The sequence below is a fragment of the Melopsittacus undulatus genome, chromosome 2, assembly GCF_012275295.1.
Source record: "Melopsittacus undulatus isolate bMelUnd1 chromosome 2, bMelUnd1.mat.Z, whole genome shotgun sequence".
Classification (NCBI taxonomy): Eukaryota; Metazoa; Chordata; class Aves; order Psittaciformes; family Psittaculidae; genus Melopsittacus; species Melopsittacus undulatus.
The window spans coordinates 16,514,966-16,533,205 of NC_047528.1; the positions used below are offsets into that span (position 1 = coordinate 16,514,966).

The 18,240-nt window shown below is 43.5% G+C and overlaps 1 protein-coding gene across 1 annotated transcript in view; it reads left to right on the plus strand.

Annotated features, from left to right (window-relative positions):
• ZC3H12C (zinc finger CCCH-type containing 12C) overlaps nt 1-8,776 on the plus strand; it is a 41,417-nt gene extending 32,641 nt beyond the window's left edge. Inside the window, exons 3-6 of the mRNA XM_034074428.1 lie at nt 3,471-3,610; nt 4,583-4,817; nt 5,672-5,778; nt 6,542-8,776. Coding sequence (XP_033930319.1) covers nt 3,471-3,610; nt 4,583-4,817; nt 5,672-5,778; nt 6,542-7,938 — 1,879 coding nt within the window. The 3' untranslated portion in view covers nt 7,939-8,776. The remainder of the gene's footprint in view (nt 1-3,470; nt 3,611-4,582; nt 4,818-5,671; nt 5,779-6,541) is intronic.
• Nucleotides 8,777-18,240: the final 9,464 nt, after the last annotated feature.

Sequence of the window (18,240 nt, forward strand, 5' to 3'; positions counted from 1 at the left end):
CCATAGCTAAACAGGATAGTGAGATGCATAGATGTCATGCTCCTTACAGTGTTCCTAGAAGATGGACTGAAACTATCCTTGGATTACCTTGTGCCAGCCTAAATGTACAAACTATTATATCCAGCAATGATTATAGTATCTTAATATATGTTTCCAGGTCCAAGCCCCAGGATCAGTAGAAGAGAAGGTAGCACACTTCCTCCTCACTTAAATCCAGATAATGGTAGTGGCCTCTTTTTTTTTTTCCCCTCTTTTTTGTTTGTTTTTTTATGGTTTGGTTTGGGTTTGTTTTTTTTTTCTCTTTTGTTTGGGGCCTTCAGCACAGCCTCTGCTGAGAATGATACTTCGTGAGAGGTGTTAGCCATGACTCATTCTCCACCCTGGACACAGGTTCATGCCACCTCCTTCACAGAGGGAATCTGAACATTGTTTTAAATGTTTTCTCACTTTGGCACTTCATCCATAGCACAATTACTCAAGGTGTATCAAAGTATCAAGGAACACAGAGCAGAGATGTACTTTAGAAAGCTGGAAGTAGGTACTTTAGAATGGTCCTACTGAAAAAAAACAAAACAACAAAACAGAAAACGTTTTCAAATAACTTTCTGGTGTTTTTATTTACCTCAAAACATGCAAATAGGAGGAACTTTTAGGATCCCTGTGGCTATCCGTCATCATACTGTCCTGTTTACAAATCACTCCTGATGGAGTTGTCTTTTACCTTTCTGGAAAGCACATTGTGGCATACCTGCTATACACAACAAGCTAGCCAACTGAAAGATAGCAGCTTCCTGCAATGCTTATGTGTTTCTTCTGCTACACAGAGCTGTGAGAAACCTCACGAAGCTGCTTGTCTTCTCCTGTGCATGGGGAGCCCAGGCTGGCCCCAGAGGAGCCAGCTGATTTCTTCTACAAAGTGTCCATTGAGGAGATCCTAAAATCCATAGGCAGACTTGTCCCCTTGATCACATAGAAAGCTTTATGTAATGTACATCTTGATTGTTCCTTAGTCTAGCTCAAGGGCTTTTCTGGCCTTACCTGGTGTGACTATGGTGGGTTGGCTGCTGCTCCCGCACCAGCAGAACAAGGGAGAAAACCGGAGGAACATGAGTAAGGAAACTCATAGGTCAAAACAGCAGCAGGGAAATCATTCACCAAGGACTGTTGCATGCTGAGCAGACTCTGCTTGGGGAATTTAATTTATAGCCAGTTAACATAAGTATTAAATTACTGATTCAGGTTTTGGGAAACAAGACAAGACAAACATTAAAATACTTAAGGGGGTGAAAAACATTTTTTCCCAGGCTCACTGCACTGCAAACACCCTTCCTCACCACTTCCTCATCACAGTCTCACTCCAGACACCTCTCCCGCACCTTGTCATAGCTGCAGATGATGCTCAGTCCCTTCAGAGGGACACTGAGTGGTGCACAGTTGGGGTTGGGATGTCATAGTTTTTCTCTGCTGCTCCTTCTTTCTTGCACTTTCACTGTTGTCCACAGGCTGCAAGTCTCTCGGGGGGTGTACCTGCTCTTCCTCTAGCCCTGGTGGTCCTCATTGCCTTCTTCTCTGTTGTGGACCCAGCTAGAGCTGGGTGTACCTGGTGTGGGACAGCCCCTCTTCTCACAGAATCTGCCCTTCAACCTACTGCTACCAGAACTTTTCCATAGACACCCAATGGTTGATCACTGTACTCTATTTTAATTGTCTTCTGTAGATTGTTTTGTTCCTCCACAGGCTGTCTTTTCTCTCCAGATTAACTAAATGCACTACCTTCAGTCCCATAGAGACCCATAGGTCTCATTTTACTTTCTTTTGGATTCTTTCCAGTTCATCTGTGTCTCCTGTAATAAGTCATGGCCGAAACTGGCTGTAGAAGTTGGCTGAGGACTCATCTGCCTTTAGAAAATGACATAATTGCGTCTCTTGCCTTACCTCAGACAGTTATTGCACAACAGATGCACATCTTTTGTTTTGCTTATGTCTGATCAGATTTTGCTTAACTGCCTCTCCATGGCATTTTTAATACACAGTTAATTTGTCCTTCTGAAGCACAGTACTAAGCATATTCTTAGTTTTGTTGTGTTGATTTTGGACAGTCTCTCCAGTCTGCCTAATCTGTCCTGCAGAGTGCCTGCCATCCCCTTGGGCTTTCAGACCTTCCCTCTCTTTCATTGTTTGGATGGGACCTCAAGGAACTCCTGTAGCGGGGATTTGCTGTCTCCTCCCCTGCTGAGCACTCTGGTGCTCAATACTCATCTGCTGGCATTTCCTAAACACATTGCACTCTTCCATGTTGGTATTTCAGGCCTCCTGTTTTCCCTCATTGAGTCTTCATGATGCCTGTTACACCATATAGTTTTCATAGAATCATAGAATAGTTAGGGTTGGAAAGGACCTTAAGATCAAGTTCCAACACCCCTGCCATGGGCAGGGACACCTCACACTAAACCATATCACTCAAGTCTCTGTCCAACCTGGCCTTGAACACCACCAGGGATGGAGCACTCACAACCTCCCTGGGCAACACATTCCAGTACCTCACCACCCTTACAGTAAAGAATTTCTTCCTAATATCCAATCTAAACTTCCCCTGTTTAAGTTTCAACCCATTGAAACCTTGTCCTATCACTACAGTCCATAATGAAGAGTCCCTCCCCAGCATCCCTGTAGGCCCCCTTCAGATACTGGAAGGCTGCTATGAGGCCTCCATGTAGCCTTCTCCAGGCTGAACAGCCCCAACTTTCTCAGCCTGTCTTCATACGGGAGGTGCTCCAGTCCCCTGATCATCCTCATGGCCCTCCTCTGCACTTGTTCCAACAGTTCTATGTCCTTTTTATGTTAAGGACATCAGAACTGCACACAATACTCCAAGTGAAGTCTGATGAGAGCAGAGCAGAGGGGCAGGATCACCTCCTTTGACCTGCTGGTCACGCTCCTTTTGATGCAGCCCAGAATACAGTTGGCTTTCTGGGCTGTGAGTGCACACTGCTGGCTCATGTTCATTTTCTCATCGATCAACACCCCCAAGTCCTTATCGCGGGGCTGCTCTGAATCTCTTCTCTGCCCAACCTGTAGCTGTGCCTGGGATTGCTTTGACCCAGGTGTAGGACCTTGCGCTTGTCATGGTTAAACTTTATGAGGTTGGCATCAGCCCACCTCACAAGTGTGTCAAGGTCCCTCTGGAGGGAGGGACCCTCCACTTTTAGTTGGGCTATTAGGATTTTTAACGCTCCCTACTTGTGTTTTTCCTTTCTTACTGAATCTGTGTACAGGTGCTAAAAATGCTGGGCAGATTTGGCATCCCACACCATTTTTTTTGCAAGTGAAGGCAGTGTTTGGAGAAGGCTGGGACTGACTCCCAGCTGCCTTTAGAAACCACAGAACAGCTGTAAGGCATTCCGCTGTGCTCCATTGATGGTCATAGAAAAGCAAAATCATACAATAAGGAAGTTTCATATGTGTTTCAGCCACGGGAACAAAGAAGTATTTTCTTGTCGAGGAATCAAATTGGCAGTAGACTGGTTTTTGGAAAGAGGCCACAAGGATGTTACTGTGTTTGTGCCAGCATGGAGGAAAGAACAGTCGAGACCTGATGCTCTTATCACAGGTAAGCTCTGTTCCACCTTAGTATTCTGAGTCCATCTGTCAGAGCTGCTTGTGATCTCCAGATTCCACATAAAGAAGGAGAAAATGCATTTGAATAGGTGGTTGACAGACTGTGTAGGATAAGAAGGAGCCACATAAAATGTTAAATATGCTTATTTAGCAGGATTAGAGAGAAAACTCTTTGGATTTGATAAGACCTTATATATCAACATGTAAACCATTCCAGGAAAGACACATTCTGAAGTATTACTGGAGGTAAAAAAAAAAAAGAAAAAAGCCAACCCAAAACATTTATTTGCTGTTGGTTATGAGATGACATTGGAGCCCTTTTAGGGGATGCTGTTAATATTTGCTTGTACAGAATGCAGATTTTTTTTAGTCCGTGTAGGTATTAGCAGTGACACCTTCTCAGGAGTACTGTGGGCAGAGTAATTCCATCAACTTGAGGTACTGGAATTATTTCGAAAGATGTTTCTTGCAGAGTAGCAGAAAGAGAAGGAAGATGTCTGTCTTTACTAAGGAGCTCAGTAACAGGAAATCCTTGGCTGTACTTGGGTGTAGCCCTCCTATTTGCTGAAACATTCTTTAGTGTTTAAAAGCACCCCTTCAGTGAGAGAAGTTTTTCACAGGTATTTTGATAAATCGTGTTTCTTTTGAACCACAGCAGCATGAACAAGGTCCCCTGTGTTAGTCTGAGAGAAATGGTGTGCAACAGGAGGTTTTCATTTCTTTGAGGGTTTTTTTTTAAATACTGCCAGTTGACTGCAGACTGTAACTTCACATACCATATATCAGATATTGTCTGCTGAAATGTAACCACTTAAGACATAGAATCATAGAATCAACGAAGTTGAAAGAGACCTTTAAGATCATATTTAGTCCCAAGTGCTTGGGTTTCTTCCTCAAATCTGATGTCTGTGGTGATTAAACAAACCTATTTTTCTTTTCAACTTTCAATTCTTATTTCTTGTAGATCAGGAAATCTTGCGTAAATTAGAAAAGGAGAAGATTCTTGTGTTCACACCGTCCCGCCGAGTGCAGGGGAGAAGGGTGGTGTGCTATGATGACCGATTTATAGTGAAGTTGGCCTTTGAGTCAGATGGCATCATTGTTTCCAATGATAACTACAGGGATCTAGCTAATGAAAAGCCTGAGTGGAAGAAGTTCATAGATGAACGCTTGCTGATGTATTCATTTGTTAATGACAAGTAAGTTATTCTATCTTGTGCCAGTACAATAACTGAGAAAAGGACAGTTTGAAGATTTCTATGACTTTCTTGTGTTGCACCCAAATCATTAGGTACCTGTAGGAAAACAGGAGAAATAGTGAATCATAGATTGGCTCTTCTGATGAAAAGTACTCAAACTTTGTTTTTTGACTTGGCTTTTTTATAACAATACATTTTTATGCTATTTTTTCCTCTTTTGGTGTATGCCAATGTATATTTAATGCATGCTATGGTATAATATTCCAGTTCTTCTGATACACTGCACCAGCATTTCTTAGTGCTTGTGGTTAGACTCCTAAGTCCTAGAGTCATAGAAAACCCCATGTTGGAATGACTCTCAGGAGGTCTTTACTTCAACTGTCTGCTTAGATACATCTGTAGTGTCTTCCTACCTTGGCATACAGATCAACTGCAGTTACCACTGCACTCTCCCAAGCAGACACTTGGATTTGAGTGCTTAGGTACTGGAGCAAGAGTCCTGGACAGTCAGCAGTTTTTCAGAGTAAGTTGTGGGGTTTCAAACCTGTATTGCTGCCTTTACTTTGATTTAGGAATGGGTTTTGTGCAGCCCTGCTCTTTTGCCGCAAAGCAGTCAGTTGAGCTAGACTAAAGGTGTCTGACGCAGACTAGGGTTGCCTGGTTTTGTACTCATCTCTCAGGTAGTACCTGCAGCAGAAAGGTGGCATTTCAAAACACCTCTCAAAATACCCAGACTTAAAAATGTCAGCATGGCAGGCTATGGTGTAGGACATAGTCATGAGGTTCTTGATCACTGCATGAGGAATATGAAAAGGCTTGTTTGCTTCCCTAATACTTTTTGTTTTGCCTTATAGATTTATGCCTCCTGATGATCCTCTTGGCCGCCATGGGCCAAGTCTGGACAATTTCCTTAGGAAGAAGCCTATTGTGCCAGAACATAAGAAGCAGCCGTGTCCATATGGTAATTTGATTTAACTTGTCAGTTTTGTGCACTGCCAGGACTGTGGACAAGGTCCTGCTATATATTAACACTGCCAAAAATAAAAGCTTTTCAACAGAAGTTTTTACATTGTTGTCTTAGCCTGGTTGAAATGGTTGAAATGCTGAGCTGATGGTGGGAAGTGAGGTGATTTTTTTTCATGTGCTAGTTAGAGAACATTTCTGTCTACTTGTTGAACTAACAGAGCAAAGTTATTATCATTCATAGGAATAGATCCAAAACAGCACCTAAATTCTGCAGACTCAAGAAGGCACTTTTGTAATGTGGTTTGGTCATAAGACATGTCATTTTCTTCCAGAAAATTGACTGATCTGTCTGAACTTTGGCTGCTAAACATCCCCATGGGCACACCACCATTTTGACTGAGCTGAGACCTGCTGGTCTTATGACTCTTGGAACTTTCCTGTTAAATTTTCTGCCTGTATATCTCCTTGGCCCAATACAGCAGGTGTGTACAGACACACTGACAGTGTTATGTTCAGCTCAAAATGTGTCTGGTTGCGTTGGCCTGCATTCTCAGAGCACTAGCTGCAGAACACTGCCGTTGCCTCTTTTTCCCACAATACAAAGAGAAGATCTTAGATCTCACCCTGTGTTGCACAAAGCCATTTGCAAGATCTTTCAGTCATCAGTAAAACTGTAAATTAGGGACATTTCTTCTGTTTGATTATTAACAGATTTTGGTTGATTATGGCTTTTTATCTGTTTATGTTTGTATTAATAGGGAAGAAATGTACCTATGGACACAAATGCAAATACTATCATCCAGAAAGAGGAAATCAGCCTCAGCGATCTGTAGCTGATGAACTTCGTGCCATGTCTAGAAGCACAGCTGCCAAAACTACGAGTGAGGGAGGACTGGTAAAAAGCAATAGTGTTCCCTGTAGCACTAAAACTGATGGCACTTCTGAGCTGAAACGTGCTGCTCCAAAGAGGCAATCGGATCCTAGTATAAGGACTCAAGTCTATCAAGACTTGGAGGAAAAGCTTCCCACCAAAAACAAATTGGAAACCAGGTCTGTACCTTCTTTAGTTAGCATACCAAGTTCCTCTGCTGCAAAACCCCAAAGTACTGCACCTTTAAATAACGGCCTTCCATCCGGAGTTCACTTCCCACCTCAGGATCAAAGACCACAGGGACAGTATTCTACAGTGATGATGGCAACCAAAAATCATGGAACACCAATGCCTTATGACCAGTATCCAAAATGTGAGTCTCCTGTGGATGTAGGTTATTACTCTATGCTGAGTGCATATTCAAATCTAAGTATATCTGGTCCACGTAGTCCTGAGAGGCGCTTCTCCTTGGACACAGATTATAGGATTAGCTCTGTAGCTTCTGACTGCAGCAGTGAAGGGAGCATTAGCTGTGGCAGTAGTGATTCCTACGTGGGTTACAGCGATCGCTCTTACATGAGTTCTCCTGACCCACAGTTGGAGGAGAACTTGAAGTGCCAACATATGCACCCCCATGGCCGCCTTAACACTCAGCCTTTCCTGCAGAGCTACCACGAGCCTCTTGCACGAGTGCAAAACTATAGTCATGAAGAACCAAAGCATCACCACAAACCTCCAATTCCATACATGGCTGTGCATCTGCAGCATCCAGCCGTTGGTGCTCGTTCTAGTTGTCCCAATGACTACTCTCCATCTCAGAATTCATCACACACAAAGACCATGCATCTGGGGAGAGCTCTCGTGTCCACAAGAATAGACAGCATTTCAGACTCACGTTTATATGATAATTCTCCATTAAGACACAGAAAGCCTTATTCTGGCCAAGATGGGCTTGGAAGTTGGGATAGGCAGAGTTATGGTATGGATGCATATGGCTACCGCCAGACCTACTCCTTGTCAAGTAACCCCACACAGCCGTGTTATGAGCAGTTTGCCTTCCAAAGCTTACCTGAACAGCAGGACCAGACCTGGCGTGTACCTTACTGTGGAATCCCTCAAGACCCTCCAAGGCACCAAGACACACGGGAGAAGGTTTACATTAACCTCTGCAACATCTTCCCCCCTGATCTTGTGCGGATCGTTATGAAGAAGAACCCTCATGTGACAGACGCTCAGCAGCTCGCTGCAGCCATCTTAATGGAAAAATCTCAGCTAGGTTATTGAGAGATGATGCATCTTTGTGGTGTCTAGTAGTTTTCAGCTCAGCTCTAATGCTGAGGGAGGTTTGCTACAATAGCATTTGGGATCTCCTTCTCAGCAAGGAGGTTATATAGTAATCCGTTTATGTGAAATACTGTATCATGGAGTCTGTATGTATAGCCCCATGCATCGGAAGTACCAGATATGTTTCGTGTTCTAGTTTGAAATTTTTTAAATGGCTATTTTCACATCTGGGAAATGTTCCAGTTTAAATTAATATATACATATATATATATAAAAATAATCTGTGGTCTCTGGTTATAGTCTTTGGTGCATCAGGGGTTTATATGCAGCACTTTCTACCCTTGTTACATGTTGGGATTTTTGTTTTTGTTTCTAACTTGCTGGATGTTTGTCCTTGGTCTGTGTGGTATTAAAACAACCTGCAGAAAGGATTTTGCTACTTCTGGCAGGCAATTTTCAAGCCAAGTTTTTGAACTTTTTACAACACCATAAGTATCTGTTTGTTAGTTTGTTTGTTTGTTTGTTTGTTTTTGTGAGCTTTTTTGTGCTATAATCGTCTGTTTATAGGAAACAAAGATTTGCTACAGCACTGACTTTGGTTTTTTAAACAAATAATTGAGTTACCAGTTAACAGTGAAATGGGTAACAATATATTGGTAATTTATAGTATGGCACTTTTCATTGCTTGCTTTGTTTTGTTTAAATAGTTACATGTTTTGTTGATGCAGTCTATTAGCAAGATCAGATGCAATCAGAGGAGGAAAAAAAATGGTTGGTGGTTTTTTTTGTTTACTATTTATGGATAAGGTAAAAGCCTTATTGCCTGATTTTCAAAGGTGCTGGGAATTTGCAGCCCCCTTTGAACCTGCCAGAAGCTGCAAATGCTCAGAACACCCCCTCCCTCGCCGCCCCCCCAACCCACCCTCCCCTCTTTCCGTTCCTATGTGTTGTTACCAAGCTCTATGTATTTCTGGTCAGGAGAAGGGGGCGTGAAATCGTAAGGTCCCATTTAGTAGTTTTATGTGTTTTTTAATTTGTATTGCTGCACAAGTGTACTGGATAAAATATGCTTTTCATAAAATATTTACCTGTTTTTAAATGAATTTAATTATCTCAATGCAAGTTTTGTATTTAAGATACTGTTTGATTTTTCTTGCTATTTATCAAGGCTGGCCTGAAAAGGTTTTGTGTGTTGAGGATATGCAACATTTATTAACTGCACTATGGTATGATATTGTAGCTCAGAATAATAACTTAAACTGTTTATTTTCCGTTCTGTTTTGGTGGGGAGGGGAGGGTTGTGGGGAGAGAAGATACTGTACGTGTTCCTCAAGTTAGTTTTCAGCCTGTTGGATGGTGTAGGCCTGATTCTTGCCACAAATAGTGTAGTTTTAGAAACAGACAAACGGAGTCTGTTTTAGTATTAGTAAGGGATATTTCTGGTTTTAAGTCATGGGTTTTACTAGCACTTCGTAAGCTTTTTTAGAGATATACAATAGAAATAGACTTTGCAATTGATGTCAGAAGTACTTATGTGACATAGTCAGTTGCCGAGAGTTTTAGGTTTCCATCCATTGTAACAATGTTCAGTGTTAAAAAACCAAATCGCTAGTTTACACTATTACTGCTGATAATTTTGGTACACTCGCTGGAATTTAAAGTAAGGCCCTGAAGAACCAGAAAGTACCTTTTACTGTTGATACAAATTGTATCTTTTTAACTGAGAACTATTTTGATTTGTAGATTTAGTAGAAACACAAATGTATAACTATAACTAGTCTTTTGGGCAACATTTTATCCCTTATTTAAAAAATAGAGATTTCAGACATAGGATAGACATAGGAAAGTAACAGTAGATATTTATTTAGGTGTCTGTCTCAATTTCACATATCAAAAAGAAAAAAAAATAAAATATTGGCATCTTCTTTGTAGTGGGAACTCAACTAAAATAAAGGTAAAATGCTGCCTAAAAATGATGTCCAAGCACCTTTGAATACAAAAACATTTTCACTACTTATGCGACACCATGTGTTGCAGCAAGTAGGGTTTAGATATACAGTAAATGCTTCTAAAGAGCATTGTGCTTATAGACATATCCGATAATCTGAACCATGTTCAGCAAACCAATTCAGGACATAGTGCTCTTGCAGCTTCCACTGCTGATGCGCTGTGGGATCTGCCACTGCCCGTCCTTGCAGCGATACTGGAGGGGCTCTGTGCCATCTGTTCTATGTTGTCTGGTCAGGGAGAGGACCTCGTTACTTCTGGCAACAGTTTTTCCCTGGATTTGGTTGGTCGCCACCAGTAGAACATGTTTTAATGTGGAGATCGGTGCAGCGCTGATGCTGAGGTTTGGACTGGGAAATGGGTCTCATCTTAGTTGTACACTAAGATTGTTTTAAATTGAATTACACTTACGTACTACACCATAGTGTAGATGCAGCTGTTTTAATAATGCAGTTATTATATTTGTGGTTTTAATGGGTTTCTACATTTATTTTTTATGTAGGAATTTACTTCTGCTGAAAGTTGAATTCCTTTAAGCATGAACAGAAACATTGTGTGTGTAACAAACAGAGGCATTTTGTCTTTTTCCCTACCATGTGAGCATCGGAATGCTTCCTACCATGTACATGTAGCAGTACATCTAGAGTACTGGATGCGCAGGCTTAGCCACGTTGTTAAAATGGTGCAAGGAGACGTGGGACTGTGTGCTGCAGCGCCCAGACCCGGGTTGTCAGTATTGATTGTGTACATTAAATGCAGTGTCAAATACCTGAAAGTGTGTTGATTGCTAGAGAATTCTTGTCATAGGTTCTGTGTTTTGTACTCAAGCACTGAAAATGCTTTAAAAGTATAAGAACAGGAGTAATTTGGTGGTTTTAACGTTGTGCAATGATGTGCTAGTTCCTCTTAGGCTGTTTTGTTGGGTAAAGCAGATTTACTGTGGACAAAATACTGGCCTTGGTATTTCCTTTGGTTTTGCTGTGAAATGAGGAGCTGCATGTGAACTCCTCCAAAATGAAGAAATTGGTCTATATATTTAACAACCTTTAGAGAGGACACCAGTAATAAATATGAACACAAAGATACTGGCAGAATATCACATTTCTCAATGTAATTGTGTTGATGCTAATTGAACTGTAACATCCTGTGTTACTTAAACAGTACAGATAGTGCAGTGGTACTGCCTTTGCCACAGCTGAGTGCTGGAATTGCAGTGGAGGATTAAGTACCTCAGAATTCGGCCTGTCCCACCTTCCTAAAGAGGGCAACACTTTCCCTTGCCTTCAGTACTTGAGAGTTGTTTTGATACTTAGCAGGAAGCTCTGTATTTTTAGATGCAGTCCTGAGCTATTATAGGTACATCAGCAATGGCACATAGTTCACAGTATTTTGAATGCACATTTACACTAGGCATCTGCCCACAATTGTTTTGTATACAAAGATGTGTTGCCAGTATTTAAGAGTTTTTAAATGTGTATGTAACTTGGAGCTCAGTGTGCCAGGCTGTGACAGTATTAATCACTTGTCTTTTTTTAAAAACAAACAAATATGTGTGTGCATATAGATACACACACTCACATATTCTTGGCAAGTGGGTTTAAGACTACTGCTAATAGTCAGAGATAAGATCATCTTTTCAGGTGTCCTGTTTTCTGTGGTATGTCTGAATTGCAGCTTGGTCCTCCACTGCGGAAGAGCTCTAGAGAGAGCCACAAGCCTGATGTGTTCTTGTGACACCCCAAAAAGAAGGGGTGCCGGTCGGGTGAAGCCCTTGAGAGGGACTTCTGCAGCCTTGGAGTGCATGGACTGTTACCGAGCTGTTGGTGATCTTCTGCTGTGAACATCATAGCTAATGGTGAATGCTTTTCCAACCCCATCACAGCTTTGGGTGCAAACCAGAATACCTCACTCAGAGCAGAGGGCTGGGCACGTCTGCCCCGGCAGGGTGAACGCCTCGGGTGAGACATACCGCAGCATCCTGCCGCAGGAAGAGACTAACAAAACATCTGTCAGCTCTATCAGCTGATGGTCTGACCAAGGTATTTTTGACATGTAAAGCTTGAAATGGGAGACACAATGCTTTCATGCTCTGAAGCATTTAGAAAAATGCCCAATGACTTTTCACTGCTACTGAGAATTTAAAATACTGTGCAATTAAAGAGTCCATTTCTTTAAATAAAAATAATGGAGAAGTTATTTATTTTGATTTAAAGTGACTCTTGCTAATTTATTCCTTGCGTTACGAGGCTGTGGTGGAGTGCTGGTTTTGGTTGGGATTTTTTTTTAATCATAGGAACGAAGACTGCTGAAAAGAAGAAACAATAGGTTTAAACTTAAAACTCTATTGCCTTGGGTTTTTTTTTATGAAAGGGATGAGGTTTTATAAATGTCAAATTGTGCATTTTATATACTTTGTGAATTTCAGAGAAGCACAGTTTAAGAATTTTGTTCAAATTAAATATGCATGTGCACCCTGTTTAGACAAACCATGTAACTAACCCTAAAATCATCTGTGTTAAATGATTGTTCCAGCTAGCCTTTTGCTAGGTAACACTTGAGATATTCTAGAATGCATTTCATATATCTTAAGGTTTCATCAGAAACTGGTGATCTCATCACCTAATCACACAGGACACGTCTGTTTGCATGTGAACCATCCTCCTTTATGCTGGATTTTTCTTACAGTGCTTTACAAGGTAATACATGGGTACACATGAGCTATGGGGTAGATCCTTATACAGGCACTATCAAATACTGTGTGCTGCTCAGAGGTACAAGTATGCTTTAAATAGTTTCCCAGCTTCCATTTTCAGGTCATAAAGGGTTGTCACAACTTGTGCTTGAAGTGTTTATTACTCTATCTACACTTAACCTAAATGACTGCAATAGTTCTCATCCCCTCGCTTAGGCTTCATAGCCATCGCAGGGCGCAGACTCCTGCACACTTACCCACCTGCCTGCCTCCACCACACTCACAACAGCCAGTTCAGTGGTGCAAGGGAAGCCCTGAGTAAAGCTGGCCTGTGTGTAAGTGCGGGAGGGCTGGGCCTTGAGGAGCACATCTGGAGCCCATCTGGGGAGCTGCCTGCTCCCAGAAGGATGTGAGACCTCCCTGGTGCTGACAGGTTGTTCAGCCAAGATTTTACTCAGTGGTCCTTGGAACACTTACGAACCAAAACTATGCAGATGTTTAAGCACATCCATCCTCAGTGTTTCAAAGGTGAAAAATCTACTCTTCACCTTGCAAAACAAAACCTCTTGGCTTTCTGTAGAACCTTTTTTTCCCATGGTCTCAGATGAAGTCTAGTTTACCACATTAAGTTGGCTGGTTGGTTGCTTTTTATGACATTCTTAATGAAACTGTTAGAAGCTGTTTTAACAGCATAGTACATCCTGCAAGGAAACAGAAATGCAGCTACAGCAGCAATAATAGTGTTTTGTAGTTCCTTTTCCCCTCATTTTCTCTGTACTTGTATTGAGTAGGTGAGATTTTGGTACTGTCCTCAAGTCTGCTCCAGCAAAAACATCAGTTAAAAACAGTGTTCAGATTAGCTTGATAAAGCATTTGTCAAACTGTCTCATCATTCCTGCACTGGTTGATCTGTGTTTTTTCTGTGATGTGACTATTCACATCTTAAAACCACCTTCTAAACCATACAAAAAAACCCATGTGCATGGATTCTGCTTTTAGAGAAAATAAAGATTCATTTTCCTCATTGATGGGCTGGTTTTATTTCATAGAGAAAACTAAACAGATCTCGAGAGCAGTTAGTAGTGAATTACAGACAGCTTTGTGTTCCTGCCTGCACAATAGAACTGCTTGCTTTGAGTAAATATAAACAGTTGCAAAGGTAGAAATAATTGTAGATTATCAGTTCATTTTTAATGTAGTAAATCATATTTAATAGTCTCTTCCCGCTGATGTTGCTTACTGAGAAAACTGGAGCTCTGGGGTTGAGTAGCCACATCAGTCAGTTAGTAGCAGAATTTGGATTTAGATGTTTTGCCAGTGGAATCATGGAATGTTTTTGGTTGGAAAATATCCCAAAGCTCATCTAGTCCAACCCCCTGCCATGGGCAGGGACACCTTCCACTAGACCAGGTTGCTCAAGGCCCTGTCCAACCTGGCCTTGAACATTGCCAGGGATGGGGCAGGGGTGGACCTGTTCTGCTTTCAAGTACTGCTACACATTTATTAGTCTTCCATTGTGAGGTAAATAGAATTTAGAGCAGAATAGAATAGTTATGCAATGAATGCAAAGATACTGCAGAAGTTTTCTCATCTGTGATGACTATTCAAACTACACAGAGCAGTTGAATTGTATTTTTGCCGAACTGCATTGCCTGGGTAGGGCCACACCAACTTTAGTGTAACCCCTTCTCCTCCCTCTCCAGCCCTACATGCAGGTGCAGGAGCAGCCTGCCAGCTGTGCAGTGAAGAGTAAAGTCAGGTGATAAAACTGCAGGCAGAATGAGCAATCTCAAACCCCACAGTGTTGCCCTGGTAATTAGCCTAATGTGTTTTGCATAGCTTTGACATGTGCTGCTTTACTGTGTCCAGCCTGAGTCTATCCTTACGACTGTGCTGCCTTTCAGGACAAATGCAGGCACTGGAACAAGGTGTGACGGTCACTCCTCAGCTGCCAGGTGGGAATATGACAATCCTTGGGGATGCTGCTCTAGGAGCTCATCATGGTGTGCACAACCCATGACTGATCATACCGGCAGAGCAGTGGAGGAGTGATGGGAAGCTGTATGCAGTGCATGGGGTGGGAAGCCCTGGCTCACAGGGTAAGATGGTCCCATCCCAGAAGCACCAGTACTGCCTGCACCACCGCTAACATGCTGCTTGGCTCTAGGTGGTGGCTCCTTTGCAGGCTCTGGTGTGAAGCTGCTTGCGCTCCAACAAACAGGCACCTCTGCTGTGCTGCTGTCAGGAGCCAGGCTGGGCTATTCCTGGCACAGGTGCCCCCATCACCTTTAGCTCTGCTGAGCCCTTGTGCTCACAGCATGGACATACCTCGTGTTCTGAAGGGCTGTTTGTTTTGTTGCAGCTGCTTCTCAGTGAATCACTGCTTGGAGCTTGAGCAAAGAGCATCCACATAACCAGAGGGAGGGCTCAGGATGTGTGATCATGCCTCCAACAGGAGAAGATGGATACAGAGGTGAGGTTTCCTTGACTGCTGACAGCACAGTGCTGCCAGTTTCGTTCACCAGCTGGTTAAAGTCTCTCTGTAAAGTACTGGCTTTGTGTCTCCACATCATCGATTTGGGTATCTTCTATTTGCAGTAGATGAGGATATTAAATAGCATCCTCTGCACACTTTGCACTTTTAAAAATAGTATCACATTATTCACCTGGCAGCAAAATGCAGTTTTGGAGGGCAGAGGCTCCATCCCCCAAAGCATAAGTAAAGGATGGTCTCATCTATGGTCTCAGAAGTGTGAATAATTTCTGCTGTGTTTACCAGGCTAAGCAGAACTGTCTGAAGACACTGAAGACCCCACATGTGTGTCCACAAGGGGCCTGACCTGCAGCCTCCACCCAGGCAAATTAACTAGAAAAGAGGTTGCTTTTCCTGCAAGTTGCTGTTCTTTTAAAGGCATTGATTGGGTCAAGAGAGGAGAAAACCACATTTCATCCATTTCAAATGTGCACTGCAGGCAGGAGATACACTGCTGACACAGCGCTGCTCCCTTTTTCTTCCCCTTGCAGTTGCACTGGCCAAGAGCAGCAGGTAGGGATGGTGGAAATTAAATGCCACTATTAATTTACATGAGCTGGGTGAAGCATAAGCGAGAGGAATGTGGGGAATAAGGCGCTGGTGCTGGGTGTTCACCAGCATGTTCCTTATGTCAGCCGGGCTTGGCTTACAGTGATCCCAGCTGTGCCCTGGAACTGGAGCTGTGGCTGTGGTCTGGGTGACCCAACACTCCACACCTTGGAAAGCAGCCTCAGAAGGGGAAAACTGCATTGGGGCCATGCCAGGGATGCTTGGGGGGCAAGGGGGAGGAATGTGGTTTTCATCCATGTATACAAGGCTTCCAGTCATGCACAAACCTGGATTTAATTTATATTTTGCCAATTTCAGAATATAAATGCTATTTTTTTTTTTGCTGGGGAGGGGGAAAAAGAAACAAAATGAAACCAACAAAAAAAACCCAAACCCTAAAAAACCCAAACCAAACAAGTCACCAACAACAACAAACCCCAAAACAAACCTGAATTCAGTAGTAAAATCTTCATCTTTGGCAGTGTGTTTCATAGAATCACAGGATGCTTTGGGTTGGGAAGGACCTTAAAGCTCATTCAGTTCCAATCCCCTGCCATGGATGGGGCAGCCACAACTCCTCTGGGCAACCTGTGGCTGAGCCTCACCACCCTCACGAGGAAGAACGTCTTCCTCATGTCTAAATCCCCCTCTGTCATTTTAAAGCCATTGTCCCTTGTCCTGTCACTACAGGCCCTTGTTTCCCTCCCTGATCCTGCACCACGGCCCCTTGCATACCATGGCAGCACCTCTTGCTGCTCCAGCAGCAGCTGGTGACTGGCACAAGTCCTGCACTTGCAGCTGACTGTAACCACCAACCACGGTGCCCCTCAGCACTAACCTGGCTCCAGTGTTGGCGGGCCGAGGCTCTGCCCTGGCCTCCTCACAATCACTACAGCTGAGGAGAAGCAGGTGCTCCAGAACGGCAGAGGGATGATGCTGAGCTGTTTGTTGGTTTATTTCATACAAGAAAAGTGCCCCTTAGCTCCAAGACAAAGTGATTCCATTACTGCTGGAACTCCGTGCACACAGGACGCATCACAGCGGATCATGGCTGGCAGCGGTGTCTACAGAATCATTTTAGAGAAAGGAAAATGTCAGCATGGTAAAAATGGAAAGCATTCCTGTGCCACATGCTGCCAGGAAATGGGGCTGCCACCCTCCTCTGAACCTGCATCAGACTTCTAATGCACATTAGCTTGTTTACCCAACCCTTTCCTCTTGACATTTAAAACTCATTTAGTGGGGTGCCACCTTCTCTTCCCGCTGAGGGCTCACAGGCTCTGCTGCGGGAGGCTGCAGGGCTGGGATGTAGCGCAGGCTCTTACACATTAACCAAACATTGCACACACAGCAAGTATGGTGAGCAGGGCAGCAGCAGAACTTCAGTCACAGGATCTGGGAAAACAACCCCAAAAATAATGTAGGTTTTTGATACTGCCCTTCACCATTGGAGCAGCAAGGCAGCCCTGAGCCTGTGGTGTCTGCACCCCAGACACTGCCCTTCCGGCCTAGGCCAGCTGCAGCCCGGCTGATTTCAGACCCTGCCTTGCTGCAGCCACAAATGCAAAGGCTCATGATGGACGTGTGCACGCAGCAGGAGAGCTGCCAGCCACTGTGGAGACAGCATGGAAGTGAGGGGCACAAGGAAGGAAAACACCATTTCAAGTGGTGATCAAGTTGCTTTCTGCTTTACAGACCAGATACCGCTCTTTCGTGCCAGCTATTCACAGCATGATGAAATTCACTCTTTCCTCCCCTGCAGGACAGCATTTTTCATCATACAGCTCTGCTACAACAACACTTCAGAGAGACCTTTGCCCTGCTGAGGATGATGCTGTTAAATAGCAGATTGGTGTTTACCCGCAGGTAAAGTCCTGACACCCCTTTCCCGAGCTGAGTGAGGAACCTCCTGTGGTCTTCCCCCAAGCAGAACTGTCACCCCACATGGAAGACTGTGATGATTTTCAGCCAAATGGGTTTGTGACAGCCAGACCAGAGCAGCTGCATTCTGAACAAAGCTACGACTGGCGGTGAGAAAGAGCCCACAGCTTTCATTACATCAAATACACTTTCTTTATGGGTCTGTTTTCAGTTCTGGCTGCTCAGGTACATCACAGGTTGTCTCGCCCTGTTCTTCCTCTGCAGGGCAGTCACCAGAGAACTTCAAACACTGACCACAGCAGCCAAAAGGCAGCATAGGCAGACAGCAGCAAAGGCAGCACAAGAGTAAATAAAAACCTTGGGAACATTTTGCAGTTGGACTGAAGGTGTATTTGCATTATTACCTTTTGCTGTTAGTACCTGAAGCAAACATAGCCTTGGCAAAGGCTGCTTCAAGTGGCAGTAGTTGCTGAAACACTTTTAAGATCTGGCCAGAGAGGAAATCCACGGAGGCTGCTGTGCCTGGTGCGCACCAGGAACACCTCTAACCCACTGCATGGGTCACACAGGGAGAGAGGCTGCAGAAACCATTTCAACACTCACCCAAGTGCTGAGCAAGCCAGTCCCAAGAACTCAGCGC